General features: G+C 38.5%; 2 protein-coding genes across 2 annotated transcripts in view; one reads left to right on the top strand and one right to left on the bottom strand.

Annotated features, from left to right (window-relative positions):
- The window catches only part of LOC146480968 (uncharacterized), a 98,331-nt gene that overhangs the window by 49,757 nt on the left and 34,442 nt on the right, over positions 1-14,132 (top strand). The window contains exons 7-8 of the mRNA XM_085108679.1: positions 12,253-12,543; positions 13,305-13,589. Of these exons, the coding sequence (XP_084964805.1) occupies positions 12,253-12,543; positions 13,305-13,589 (576 nt within the window). The remainder of the gene's footprint in view (positions 1-12,252; positions 12,544-13,304; positions 13,590-14,132) is intronic.
- Positions 3,167-5,790, bottom strand: LOC146480969 (melanocyte-stimulating hormone receptor-like). Its single transcript, XM_085108560.1, has 2 exons — positions 4,643-5,790; positions 3,167-3,532 (listed from the first exon to the last, which is right to left on the bottom strand). The coding sequence occupies exon 1, from the start codon at positions 5,739-5,741 to the stop codon at positions 4,833-4,835; it is 909 nt and encodes a 302-aa protein (XP_084964686.1). The 5' UTR covers positions 5,742-5,790; the 3' UTR covers positions 3,167-3,532; positions 4,643-4,832.

Raw genomic sequence — 14,132 nt, 5'->3', positions numbered from 1 at the left:
TGTAGCCTTGAGCCACTTAGTTGACCAAAACTAGGCCAAAATATCAGACAAGAAGATAGCAAGGATGAAAACATATTGAACGTCCAGCCTTCTGCAACTGTCAAAACTAGTAGACAGTACTTATACACTCGATTGCAAAAACGTTGACACCTAAAAAGCATAAACCGTGAACGATGAGACCCAATAGCTTTATGGGTATCAGTGTACTAAATTTATTTGCATAATATTCTATTCTCATGCAAAGGTTGATGGCCAAAATTAGTTGCACGTGGTGTTTGATGGAAACTGTCCAAGCTTTCTTTAAAGTGTCCAAGTTGGCCAACAAGGGCCAATTTGAGTGATATACAATTCGTGATTTGCCTAAGTTTAAAACAGGCAATGAACTTAAGCAATATTTGGTAGAAAATTATTCGGAAAAATATGTCAGCAGAGTATTTTTTATTGCAAGGAATGAGAATGGTAAATTATTGATTATGGAAATGAGTTTATTGTTTAAACACTACCCACAAATCCGTTGGGTCTCATCGTTCACGGTTTATGCTTTTTAGGTGTCAACGTTTTTGCAATCGAGTGTATACCAACATGTTACACGATGTTCTTTTGGTGTACAGGTTTTAGTTATTTTATGGCGAATGTAGGTGGTATTAGAAGGCCAGCACCATTATAACTCATTAGTGCATGCCCCATCTATTCCAAGAGTTTTCTTCCATGCTTATTAACCAGAGAGCTGGAGGTTTGTATTGGTTCATAGTTTGCCCTGAATGGATTACCAGAATCTAAGACGGAGCCCTCTAATTTTGTTTTAGTGTAGCCTAGTGACCGATAAATTCAGCAAGGAAATTCGGTAAAAATGATTTATTTCGAGCTGTCTGGTTTACGCTTTCAGCAAATTTTCTCGCATGAGCCCCCAAGGCAGTCAAACGAAGATAAGAAGCCCTTCCGCAGCCAATCAGATTACGAGTTTACATGATAGTCGGACACTGTATTATGGTAATAAGTGACGAGGGATTCCCTCTGTATACTAATAACAAATTATATAGTGAAACAATTAGGCTTTTGTTGAAACTGTTTGTGGGAGTAGCCTAGTCAGTGGCCTTAATTTTAGAAAATAATGTTTAAATTATTTCTGTGTATTTAAACTTAAGTCTAGAATACCGCAAAACACCAAAACATTTTTCTTCCAAGGAAAAGCAAGATCGAGAATGTTTCCAAGCAGAACCCATTCGCATTTGGTGCAAAATAAATATTCCTCGGGTCACTTTCTCTTCTCCGGCTGTATTTTCCCTCGATGGGTGATCTGATGATATCATCACACCTGCTGGTCTGATTGTTTCTCTTTACTTCAGTATCGACCTCTCTTTCTTACCTGTAAGTATTAATTTACCGACGCCCCCTTGAGGAAAACTTGAGAAATGCTAAAATGGTTTTAAAATGTGAAAAAAACGACAAAAAATTGACATCGTTCACAACAAAGATTTAAAGGGACACAGTCAGCTAGTGCATATGCGCATTAGATACCATTTCTTAGCTGATTTGCATATCACACTTCATCACAAGTCTCGCGCTGAGAAGCGCATTCTTTGGAAATCTAAACAAACCTTGTCGAGTCGAAGTATTTAGGGGTCAAAATAGTGATTATAGACCTAACGTCATATTAGAACACTCATTTTCTTGATACCATGGAAAATTTACTGATGGAATTGTCCAGGGAAAGCCAAACGTCAACGAATACCTCTGAAGTCGAAGAATCAGTTGAAGTGAGAAACATGCAATCGTTCATTTCTGCTTTCAATCAGATATTTTGCTTTCATAATTTCGTTTCTACAAATTCTTCACTATCTAAATTTAGGAACCAAACCCATGTCATTGCAAAAGCGCTTGCTCGACCCGTAGAAAGCAAGGTTCTACGAGAGGTTGTCCTTGTCAAGGAGATAATCGACTGTGTACCGAAGCTTGCCTTCGTCTGATAAGCTCCAAAACAAGCAGCCATGACACGAAGTTCGAATCGTTTACGAACTTTCCCTCCGCACGAACCTTTCGCCAGGTTGAGAAAGTACGATTTTTCAAATATATATAATGGTGATTTGCTGTCCGATGTTTTTGATTGATTTCTCTCACTATTTCAGTCAACGCAGGCGATTTCTTCCGCACGGCGCCTTCACGTTTCCCAGCTCTTCTTTTCATGTTCCTTTGGAGATGCGATCCATATTTTTTCAACGAAATATGATAAAATAATATCATAGGATGGGCAAAAGCATACTCAGAAACAGGTTTACAGTAAAAGAGTGAAAATCTAATAAAACACTGGGAAGATTGGAGCGGATTTCTAGGTGTAGTCGACGCATACCTTTGAAGTAGACCCTTTTCAAACTGACAAAAGTCCAGGTCAGCGCGGTCACAAAGCTGACTGTGTCCCTTTAAAAAAGCCACATTTCGAAAAACGTTTGTAAAAATGTTTTTCCATGAAATCATCATACCGCAAGGACAAATTGATTTATCACATAACTTTTACAGTAGACCTGCACCTTTCAGTTCTATTTTCACTGGACCCTGATATGGGACGTAGTTCCCGGTGTTGTGGTCTGGTCTTTATGCGTATATTCCGCATATCCCGGGTCCACAGTGATTGGCCTTAGCTGTTGCGGTATCCCTGTCCATATTGGACAAAGCTAAATAAATAAATAAATAGCCTGCAGCTGATTTTTTTTCTTTTTAGGGTGGGAACCATTGCTCTCTTTGTGCGTTCTTTGTTCTTTGGACCAACCATGTTTGGGTTTGTCGCCACAACTTTTAGAAATAGTTACAAAGTTTAGAGGTGTTTACTTTAGTATTAATACGGACTTTAAGAAACCACGACGGCGACAGCAACGAAAACGTGGCTTGAAAATATAACTTCGCGTTACTTCAACTTGTACAATGTGACCAAACTATCCAGCAACAGAAAAGGTGGGAACAGTGTTCAAGTTGAGACAGAGAATGAAAACTTTGCGATATTTGCTCACGTTCTCCACGAAACCTTTAATTCGGTCATTTCACGTCATTGTTTGGCCGAGGACGGTGACGAAATGTATCAAAATTCTAACGCACGCGCAGGGCCTTTGTTTTTCTCATTAAATTCTATTGTTTTGTGACTTTTTCATTGCCGTCGCCGTAGTAGCTTCTTAAACTCTCTCTTGAAGAATAGGAAAAAATGGGAATTTTAGTGGATTCCACGGGGTGACTCTTCCATCCACTATTTCCAGGTCGAATTGGAATTTGAAAATGTTGGTTTTTGTGGAGGGAGGAAAACCGGAGTACCCGGAGAAAAACCCTCTGAGTAGGGACGAGAACCGACGAGAAACTCAACCCACATATGGCGCCGAGATCAGGAATCGAACCCGGGCCACTTTGGTGGAAGGCGAGTGCTCTCACCACTGCGCCATCCCTGCTCCCACAGCGCGCCACGTCGTGCATACTTTGCACATTGCCAACGCACAACATCAACAAATAAAAAACTGCGCTCTGTCTTTGCCATTCCTTATGCACTGTTCAGCTACCGCATCTCAAGGGGTGTAGCTACCTGTACGCACATACGCACGTGCGTACCTGAAAAATTCGAAAATATAATAAAATGAATAAAAAGCAAATAAATAAAACATAATTTGGTAAAAAACACAATTTTAATCAATTCAAGTCACTTAACTCAGCTTGTGTCTTTAAAATAATTTTTATAAAGCAACGGAGTGTGTTTTTTCACACCCGAATGTCGGTTTCCACAGAGAAGCGACGTGATTAAAATTAAAATTTCAGGAAATCTTCAAGACCTGACGGAATATGTGTGGAAGACATCTATAACCACTATGGTGAACACTGAGACATGCTGATGCATATGTCCCTTGATGAACTCAAACGAGAAGTGACTAGGTGGTGTCATAAGAGGCTGTTGGTTGAAGATGGCATTCCACTGACCTTGGTGGAAACGTTGGACTTTTCTATCCCAGAATTGTACCCTGGAATTACTGTAGCAGTCAAGTGCGGAGTTTTAGCAGCATAAAGAGGATCAAGACGCCACTTCGGAGTGATATGTCTGATACGAGGTTACTTTATCCTCTCTATCCGTAATCCATATTCTCAAACACAAGGAAATAGACCTAAATAAGGTTATTTCTGTCTTTGTTGAAAGGAAAGACAGACGATATTTTTAAAGGTAAACCGTTATATCACTTATGCCTTTATGAGAGCTAAAGTATCTAAAGTTATATTAATTTACAGTGCCTCAGGTTTTTTGCTCTTGCCTGATGGCGATGTAGATCTAGACATGTACACTTTGATTGTTTATTTGTATATTTACACTGAGTAAGCGCGTACTTAATGCTGCTCAAAAACAATGATGTCGCCCATAGTGGCAAAAAGTGCTCTTTTGTGAATAAAATCCTGAGATACCACTAGCTTGTTGGCTTAATGAATGAAGGAATCAAAGCACTTCAGAATTTGACGACGTATTTGCCATTTCATATCACGCTTATACTCACAGCATAACCTCACTATCCTGACGATAAAGAAAATTTAATCATGAAATCATGGCACGCGAAAAAAAGTGAGGGGGGGGGGGGTGGAGGGAGTTTTGGAAAATTGTGCGTACCTCTGGAAAAATCCTGGCTACGCCCCTGATCTCGTGATCAGAACTGAGTCTTTACGACTCTGACCTAAAACATTTTGTTCACACTTTCCTGTCTGTTGCTACTAAAGTTGACTTATTAGACAAAAGCTAGGTGCGACAAGCACGTCTACTTGAGGACCACACATCCAGAGAGAGACCAAGGTTGATCTAAGAAAGCAATGATTATCATGGGCTAGTTTTCATCTGAATGCTTACATAACATATTTCGTATTATTTTTAAAATTGCTGCTCGAAGCTCGCTAAGTCGCCAACAGTACAGAAATGGATTAATAGAGGAATTCATAAAGCACACAGTGTCTGTAAAGTTCCAAGATGATGTCCAGTGGTTGGGATAAATCGCTATAATCAACATGGAGATCAATAATGGAGTATAACACATAATCATACACATGTAATATATAAAGGTGTTCATAGCACTTTTCTTAAGTCGCAACATGTTTATGTCACCTTCAGCATTTAGATTCTGCACAGCCTGTTGTTGAGTATGTATCTGTGTCTGATGCTGCCGAACAATTCGATAAATTTGGATGTAAGAAAAAGTAGAGATTAAGATACATATGGTAATAGCCACGGCAGTAACAAGAAAAAATACCGTCTTTTTCCAAAGACTGAGGCATGACAAAAGAATGCCTACGAGCCAAAGAGTCGCTGATATATATATGGCACGTTTCTTGTTCATTAAACTCACATATCGCATGTGATAGTGAAGAGCGATGAACCGATCCACGCTTATTGCCGCCATCATTCCGAGCGAAACGCCGCAGGTTAAAGTGGTTAACGCAAACACTGCTCCACGCAAGAACGGGTTAAGTTTTAGCTCATCAGCAATGTAGACAGGCTGTGTTACAAAACCGACAAGAAGGTCTGAGATAGCGAGAAAGCAAAGAAAAACGGTAGACGGCGAATGAAGCGAAGGAGTCCTCAATATGGCGGCCAACACCAAAGCATTGCCAGCGATGGATGTGAAAATCAATGGAACATTGAGCAGACAATTTATGATGGCGATAGTCCCAGGATGAGAATTATATCTCAAATTATCACTTTGTGATTCATTTTTTCCACTGTAGCTGTCGTTTATCATATTTAAACCTTTTGACTTTTCCCGGAGAGTTTATATGGTGAGAAAAAACGTCTACAGCTGTCTTTCGTTGCTTCAATTTGCTTGATTGCTTTGGGTCAAGATGTTTTGAATACGATAAGCACTTTTCCTTTCTAAATTTGCATCTCCTTCTATTTTGGACGTAATATTCCAAAGATCCATTGAAAACGCTAGTACCCTAAAGGCACTCTTTCAGTGGGAGCCCTTTTTACATGACAAATTTTAAATAATGAATCTGAGTAAATTGAACTGAGTTTGTATTTAATAGCCACCCGGCGTTTTTTTGTAAACACCTCATAGCATCTTCTTGAACCTTTGCCGGTTTTGGAATCCTAAAACTTTATTTTTGACAGATCACTGGCTCCGATGGCAACAAGCGCCAATGATAGTTAACCCTGCTGAAAAGAGCGCATTAGTGTTTCCTACACTTCTAAACAAGAAGACAATTTATCACGGAATGACAATGAATGCCATTGATTAAAGTGGAAACTAAATACTGCAAGCGTGGTGTTCGAGCATTATAGTCTGGCTGTGGGGTCGACGTTTTTTTCCCTTTTTAATATGAAGGCTGGATGTTTTATTTGGATTGTGCAGTGCAATTATAACACGTTCGTCAGCAGTTCATTTATGGTATTATTTCTTATATTCACTTCTATTTACCGGCAGGTGTGTTGTTTTTGTTCACCATCGCGCGCAAATTAGAGTGTTGTTAGGGGAATAAATTACGGAATATGCTCGTTACACCCTGCCTTCGAGGAATTTTGAAATAAAGTGAACATGGACGGTCAATTCAACATAACTGGACATTTCTGTGGAACTTAAGCTAATAAAAAGTCGATCTTCTTTTATACGTTGGTCAGTTCATATTTTGTTGTTTATACGGTTACAATAGCCAAAAACGTCTTTATACACTAAACAGTTAACCCCATTGACACCCTCTAATAAAACACCAGGCACAAAGCTTTCTACTAGCACTCCAGAAAGGGAAATAATCTTAAATAACATGGACCAATTACGTATGTGTTAGTTCATTTCTATATCTTCGAGGAAATACCTTTCTTCTGTGGGGTATGTTTAATAAAAATAAAAATAAACAACCTTGGAGAAGGAAATGAGAAAATATAAATAAGGACATAACTGCTTTCGACATCGTCAGACTTTTATATTTGACTTTGAATAGAGATTATTGTGCGACCGTTACGTCGCTTACCTTATATGGATAAGAAGGCTTCCAAAATGTTGGAAGGTATTTTAAAGAAGGTTCTCGTGCTTGGAGCTAACAACTGGTAAAATACAAATCTAACAATATTCGCCAACACCGAAATATTCTGAGTCATGCCCCTCCGGAAAAGTATTGTGGGAAACACTATGAATGTAGGGAGTGTGGCTTCTGAACACTATCGCAAGGCTGCAGGGTACGCTGTTTGTTTCCTAATTTAAACTTGAAGACTGATGTTTTGTTTGGATTTTGAAGTTCATTTGTATATCAATTTTTCTTTCGAATGAACGCGGCGTTCGCTGAATAAAGTGTGATAATAAATATAACCAACTCCCTGCAATCCTTCCTTTCAGGAAAACTAAAAAAAGGATGGTTATATTAAGATCGAAAGGCAACTTTAATGGATGTTCTTTTCAAAGTTAAGCTGCAGCTAATTTAGCGTAAGTCCAAAAGCTTTGCAATCATGCCACAAGTGTATGTATATGTTGTAGTTAACTTTTTATCTCAGTAATTTTTAATTTGTTGTTATGGATGGTAATGAGTGTAAAACAAAGGAAAACATCCATAACAACGAAGGAAAACTAAAAATTAACTGAGGTAGAAAAAATTAACTACAACATAAAGAAATATACAAGTGTGTAAATGGGTGAATGAAGCGAAACTTCCGTCACTTTCTGGTATAGTTTGAAAACTATCGATTGGGCTAAAAGCACGATATTATCCTTTTTGAAAAAAATTCAATTCAATTCAATTCAATTCAATTCAATAAAATTTCAACTCTTTTCGAGAAAAGAACAAATAGTCAACCATTATATAGGCTTCAATTACGACTAGTATGCTATTGTTTCACCTTTCTCACCACTGATGTTTAACCTTCACTTATACACTATTGTTGGTAGATTTATTTTTCAAACAGCCTGCATCCTTACTACCACAGAGAGTAAAAACAGTGTGTTGGCCCTCCCGTTCCTTTTATGCACGATAAAAATTTAAAGCAGAATGCTTGTGGGGTTGTGTAATATACAAGTAAAAATTAAAATTAGTTACAATATACAAGTAAAATCAATCACCAAAGATAATTTTCAATTACAATGTACATAAAATTTAAAACGAACATAGCCTGAATAAGCTGTAGGTTAGTGATTATCAGAATTTAAAAGACAATAATCAACAGCACTTAAACTCGTAGTAATGTCTGAGAACTGACTGAACTGACTGGGCGCTAAAGTCAAGTTCTTTAACATAATCGTGTTTCTTTACATTTCGAAAGAAAGTCGTGAATTAATGGCATGGAAAGATAATGCAAATGAGCCAAAGAGTCGCCGATGTATATATTGCTCACTTCAAGTCATTAAATAGGGATATCGCATGTGATAGTGAAGAGCCATAAACCGATCAACGCTTACTGCAGCCATCAATCCGAGCGAGACACCAGAGGTTAAAGAGCTTCGTGCAAGAACGGGTTATGTTTTAGCTCATCAGCAACGTAGACAGGTTGTGTTACTAAACCAACAAGAAGATCTGAGATAGCGAGAAAGCAAAGGAAAACGGCAGATGGTGAGTGAAGTGACGGAGTCCTCAATATGGCGGCCAACACCAAAACATTGCCGACGATGGATATGAAAATCAATGGAACGTTGAGCGCGCAATTTATGATTGCGGTAGTCTGAGGATAAAAATTAAACCTGAAATAATGAGATTCATTTCCTTCATTGTAGCTGTTGTTCATCCTTTTTAGGCGTTTTTTTCTGCAGAAACCTTTTGTCTTTTTTGCCAAAAGTTTAAGTGATGAGCTAAACGTTTAAAACTGCTTTTCATTACTCGTTAGTTTGATTGGTTTTGCATCAAGATTACTTTTAAGCCTGCCGTTCTATTTTGAAGAGGACAAACCCCTTTTTTTTAATTGGCATTTGATTCTATTTAGGTCAGAATATCCAGAAGAATCATTAAAAGCCTTTATTTTCCTTAGGGAGCTCTTTCAGCAGGAGTTCCGTTTACGTGGGGAATTTTAAACATTGAAATTGGGTAAATTGGTTAAAAAGTTTGTATATGGAGCCACCTGTCTTTTGTGAAATATATATATTTAGCTAAGCCTCAGAGAGCGGAGCACCACAGTGCCTTTTTTAATAACATTTATATAAGTCTGTTTATCGTATGAACTTATGAACCTTACAAAATTCCTCATAATTTCTGGGGTTAAAAATATGTTAGTGCATATGAGGCAAACTGCTTATCATGCTTATCAAAAATAACAATTACAATGTTTATAATTTAGAAGGCAAAATAACTGAATGCTGATTAATCCCAACAGAAGGTTTTTGCTATTCCTTTCTTAATTTCACTAACAGCAACACTACTCATTCCTGATTGGTCGAGTGGCGAAAACAGTCACTCCTGATTGGCTAAGCACTTCTTTTCTACATTCAGTTGGTTTCTTCGTTTTGTGCCGAACATAAACGAGTTCTTCCAGGGTTTTTTGGAGTTCCACTTTTTAAGCCGGGTTGTTTGTGCCAAAAGTACATGGAAATCAAGTGCTGCAGACATAAAGGAAATTCCTAAAGGTTAATTTTCATGCCTTACAAGAAAAAGAAAAAGAAAACCAAATGATTTCTGCCAAAAGCTAACTGAAAAATGTGTTTGAAAAACTGAAATCAGCCATGGCGACCAAGTGCTTTCACCTCACTACTTCTCTTTCCAACGAACGATAACCGAGCATAACAATATTCGTTTGATGGGAGGCAGGAGCAGGTGAAATTCAGTGGCAGAAATTACCCATTAACTTCCTTCTTGGATCCACTCTTTGCTATTTTTATCGATCTGTGTTCGTGTGATTTTTAAGCGGCAGAAAGCTTCACAACCCAGCTAAATCAATTAGTTGATACTTAACATTTGATTCCTCAATAAAACTTGTATTTTCTCTTATTTTCATGTGTATAACAATCCACTTTTCTCCTCAGTCTTGTTTGTTTTGTACGCTACGAAACTATTAAATAATTTGTTCGTTTGCTTTGCTTACGGTTTAATGTTTTTGATCCAGGGATGACTGTTTTATGAAGTGCCTTGATGGTTTTAAGAAAACCTTTTCCCTTTATCTTATAAAACTGTAATCGCAATGAGTCCTCGTAGAATTAAAGGTTAATTTTCACTTATGTTTTCAAAGTTTTCGCAAATGTGGAAAAACCTTTGAAAATGCGCGTGAAACTTAATCCTTAATTCTGCTCGGTCTCTACTCTGTATTTGAGGGGGATTCACCCTAAAAAAGTGTTCATGATGCGCCATCTACTGATGAGTAATTTGTTTGGAAGCAAGGTTCGTGAAATTGTGGCAATTTTAGCACGCACCGACAAGCGTGAATTTGTGCCGCTTCCACAAGGTACACAGAGACGATTGAACGGCAGAATACTCTGTCTTTACGGCTGGTATTAGGTATAAAGCTGTTTATGATGTACCGCCTATTTCTCGTGCTCTCTTGTTTTGTTTCTCTCGTTGCTGTGCCATTCGTATTGGTAATCCTGTGGTGCTGCTTATGGACGAACGGACAGTGGCGTCATAATCAAACCCAAAATTTCTCGCATCATATTTTCTTACCCATGGTGCTCCACGTGCGCCGAGCTCTGCTAAAATATTTTCTTTAACCTTAAACAGGGACCTACGCTATAAAAGGAATAGCTCTTCCCACTTTTGTCACACAGTCACCGCTTTAACGTCGCATTAGGGATGGCGGACATAGTGAGCAAGGAGAAAGTAAATGTTGTGGAATCGGTATTTCAAGAAATAAAAGCAAACGTGCCTTTAAAAAATAACCTGACATGTAAAAAGAATATTTTAAACAAACTATATTGTAATTGAGCCGAAAAACAAATTAGCAAATCTCAAGCTTTATTCACGAGCCAAACACGATCAAATGCGCATACGAATTTCAAATTTATTCTGTCAATATTTTATTGTATCTTGCCGCACGGACTCTGCGATTTCCACAGCTGAGTGTCTACAATGAAATGACTGGCTGATATTTGAACCCTCTATGCTAACAATAAAACGGAAAAAAATCCAATACTTATGGAAATTTCTGTCAAAGTAAAGCTGATCAAACGTAAGCCACAAAGGTTTCCAATATTATTCCACAGAAGTAAATAATATACAGCAGTTACGCGTTTCTTTAGTTGATTTCTATGTCTTTTGCAAACTTCTTTTTTTTTCCCGGTGGTTGTTTTTACGCCTCATGAAAAAAGCAGAAACTGTAAAGAATGACAGCTTTTAATTTTGATTGGCCAATTTTAACCGCTCCAGTAACGTCGGACTTTTATTTGCAATAGCAGTCAACTGTGAGAGATTGATGACTTTGAATAGAGATGAATATAAGACCGCTACGTCATTTGCCTTGTAAGGATGACAAGGCTTCCGAAATGTTTGATCGTACTGTAAAGTAAGTTATCATATTAGCTGACTAGTAAAATACAACTTACAAAGTCTTCTCTGACAACGAATATTCCCAAGTTCAACTATTGGCTGTTAAGTCAATATTTCAATTTTTAAAGGTGTTTTCCGAATCACTCTTATAACTAGAACTTCAGAAAACAATAAGTTCTTTCGGAAATGAATGCCCCCCACGGTGCCCCCAAAGTCGCCTGAATAAATATCAACCAGAACTCTGTTTGGAAGTTTACGCTATTCGCTCTTGAAATCTAATAATTTATAAGGCTAGACTTTTGCCTGAAAATGAAACGCAATAAGACCAAAAGCAAATATTTTTAGTGAAACTAATTGTCTTTTTTTCTCTTTTATAAATACTCAATCCCAAAAATAGCGCGAGTAGATGCTCAGCAAGCGTCTTGTTTTGGTTGTAACCTGAAAGTCGAAATGCTCACGGACAGCCATGATGACGACTGAATACGGGAAAACAGACTTCATCGTGTAGCGATTGGACTTTCTTAAATGCAGTTAGTAACCATGTAACATCTTTGGATGGAAATTCTGGAAATTCTGGTTAGAATGTGAATAAAACACGACTTTCTCGTCCCAGTGCAAACTTTCCCGGTGAAACGGAAGTTCTGAAAAGGTAGTCCCGTTTTCCCTACTGGGACGCTCCGAGTAGTCTTGCATCTTTCACAGCACCATCAGGCCTTTGGCTTTCACAGTCATGCCCAATATGTGTCTCAACCGTAATGGCAGGTTTCTAAGGTAACTGGGACACCTTCTACCCGGACGGAAATTCCCAACCACGATTTCTGGATTTTTATGGTTAATGGTAAACTATCTTTGTTTTACTTACAGTTTACATCAAGCCACTCCAGGTTAAAGCGCACTACACAGACTCGATTACTCTGAATGTGTCGTGGAATGAACCCGACCAATTAACTCATGGCATTTTCTGTGGAGTTGAGATTTTCTATCGTTTGAATGGCACGTCCCAGAGACTCAGCGCCGTAGCTACATCCGGGATACCGGAATACAAGCTGACAAACCTACTACCATATACGTGGTACGTTGTTAGCGTCAAACCCCACACACTGGAGGGAGAGGGGAAGGAGAGCGACGAAGTTCTGGCAAGAACTGGAGAGGCTGGTGGGTAATTATAGTATAACTTAGTGTTGTTTTTCTTCTTCTTCTTCTTCTTCTTCTTCTTCTTCTTCTTCTTCTTCTTCTTCTTCTTCTTCTTCTTCTTCTTCCAATCAAGGTATTTCTTGCAATAGGACATTTTCACTATGGCGTCATTTGACTACACCTACCAGAATTCTTCAGTTTTTGTTTTCTCATGCTCGTTCACGATTTATTAAGATTCCTCGATTTTCCTACTACTTTACGCAGAACGTTAGCCTATACAAGGCACAGAAGAGTCAACGATTTTGTTGATTCAATTACAGGAACGCGATTAAACAAAGCGTCATGACGTTTCAGCGGACGCGTAGTAAAATCTCATGACGCTCTATTGATCACGTACGTTCATATGTTTGAATCAATTGCCCGGTTAATTTATCCGGGGTTATAACTTTTGCGTAAACGTTGGACAAGACACGCTTGTTACGCAGACTTCAGTTTGAATTTCTACTGATCAAGGATGAACTGGTCACCTGGTCACCCGCTGATGCTTACTGACCTCTTGGTAAACAGACTTTCGTTTCCATAAACTGTGAAAATAAATTTAGGAAAATTCACATATCCCAAGGCCTAGAGAGGGCTTTTCCTTCTCTGTCCCTCTTATTTTCTCTTGCTCTCTAACAAAAGGTTGAATCATCCATTGGAATCAATATGGCTAAATCAGCGCTTTGAGGCCAAGAAAGATCACCTCAATGATAGGAACCCTTTCTGATATTATTTCATTTTAGTTCCCAGATCCCCTCCATTAAACGTCAGTGGTCTACTCGATGACTCTGGAAAGATCTCGGTAACCTGGGAACCAGTGCCTGAACAACATCGCCTGGGTGTCATCCAAGGTTACATAGTCAAAGCCCAAACCACTGGCCATAACCTTACTCTGAATGTTTCGAGTCTTTCAGCTCAGCTGCAAAACCTACCGAAAGGAAAGCTGTACAGCATTACAGTCGCCGCGTATAATATGGCAGGTCAAGGACCGGAAACTCCTGCCGTTACGGTTAGGACAGAAGACGGCGGTAAGAGTTATCAATTAAATGCTTAACTAACAAAGTATTGAAATTGGAATACCAGATTCTTGTAGCGCTCATGACGTACGTACTGCGTACAATAGCATAGCATAATATAGCACAGTATAAGTTAGAGTAGCATACATACCACAGTGACACACACCATACCATACCATACCATACCATACCATACCATACCATACCATACCATACCATCACGGCATACCATACCATACCATACATTGTATTGTTCATTTCACTGTGTTCTATTGTTTTTTCTTCTTCTTCTTCTTCTTCTTCTTCTTCTTCTTCTTCTTCTTCTTCTTCTTCTTCTTCTTCTTCTTCTTCTTCTTCTTCTTCTTCTTCTTCTTCTTCTTCTTCTTCTTCTTCTTCTTCTTCTTCTTCTTCTTCCAATCAAGGTATTTCTTACAACAGGACATTTTCACTATGGCGTCATTTGACTACACCTACCAGAATTCTTCAGTTTTTGTTTTTCTCATGCTCGTTCACGATTTATTAAGATTCCTCGATTTTCCTACTACTTTACGCAGA

This window comes from Pavona decussata, unplaced genomic scaffold (genome assembly GCF_977016875.1).
Source record: "Pavona decussata unplaced genomic scaffold, jaPavDecu1.1 SCAFFOLD_51, whole genome shotgun sequence".
NCBI lineage: Eukaryota > Metazoa > Cnidaria > Anthozoa > Scleractinia > Agariciidae > Pavona > Pavona decussata.
The sequence above is the reverse complement of the archived record's forward strand: the minus strand, read 5'-3'. Positions and strand labels throughout refer to the sequence as shown.

Bases quoted from the DNA above. Each gene is read 5' to 3' on its own strand.
- LOC146480969 (XM_085108560.1), bottom strand. From the start codon at position 5,741: ATGATAAACGACAGCTACAGTGGAAAAAATGAATCACAAAGTGATAAT.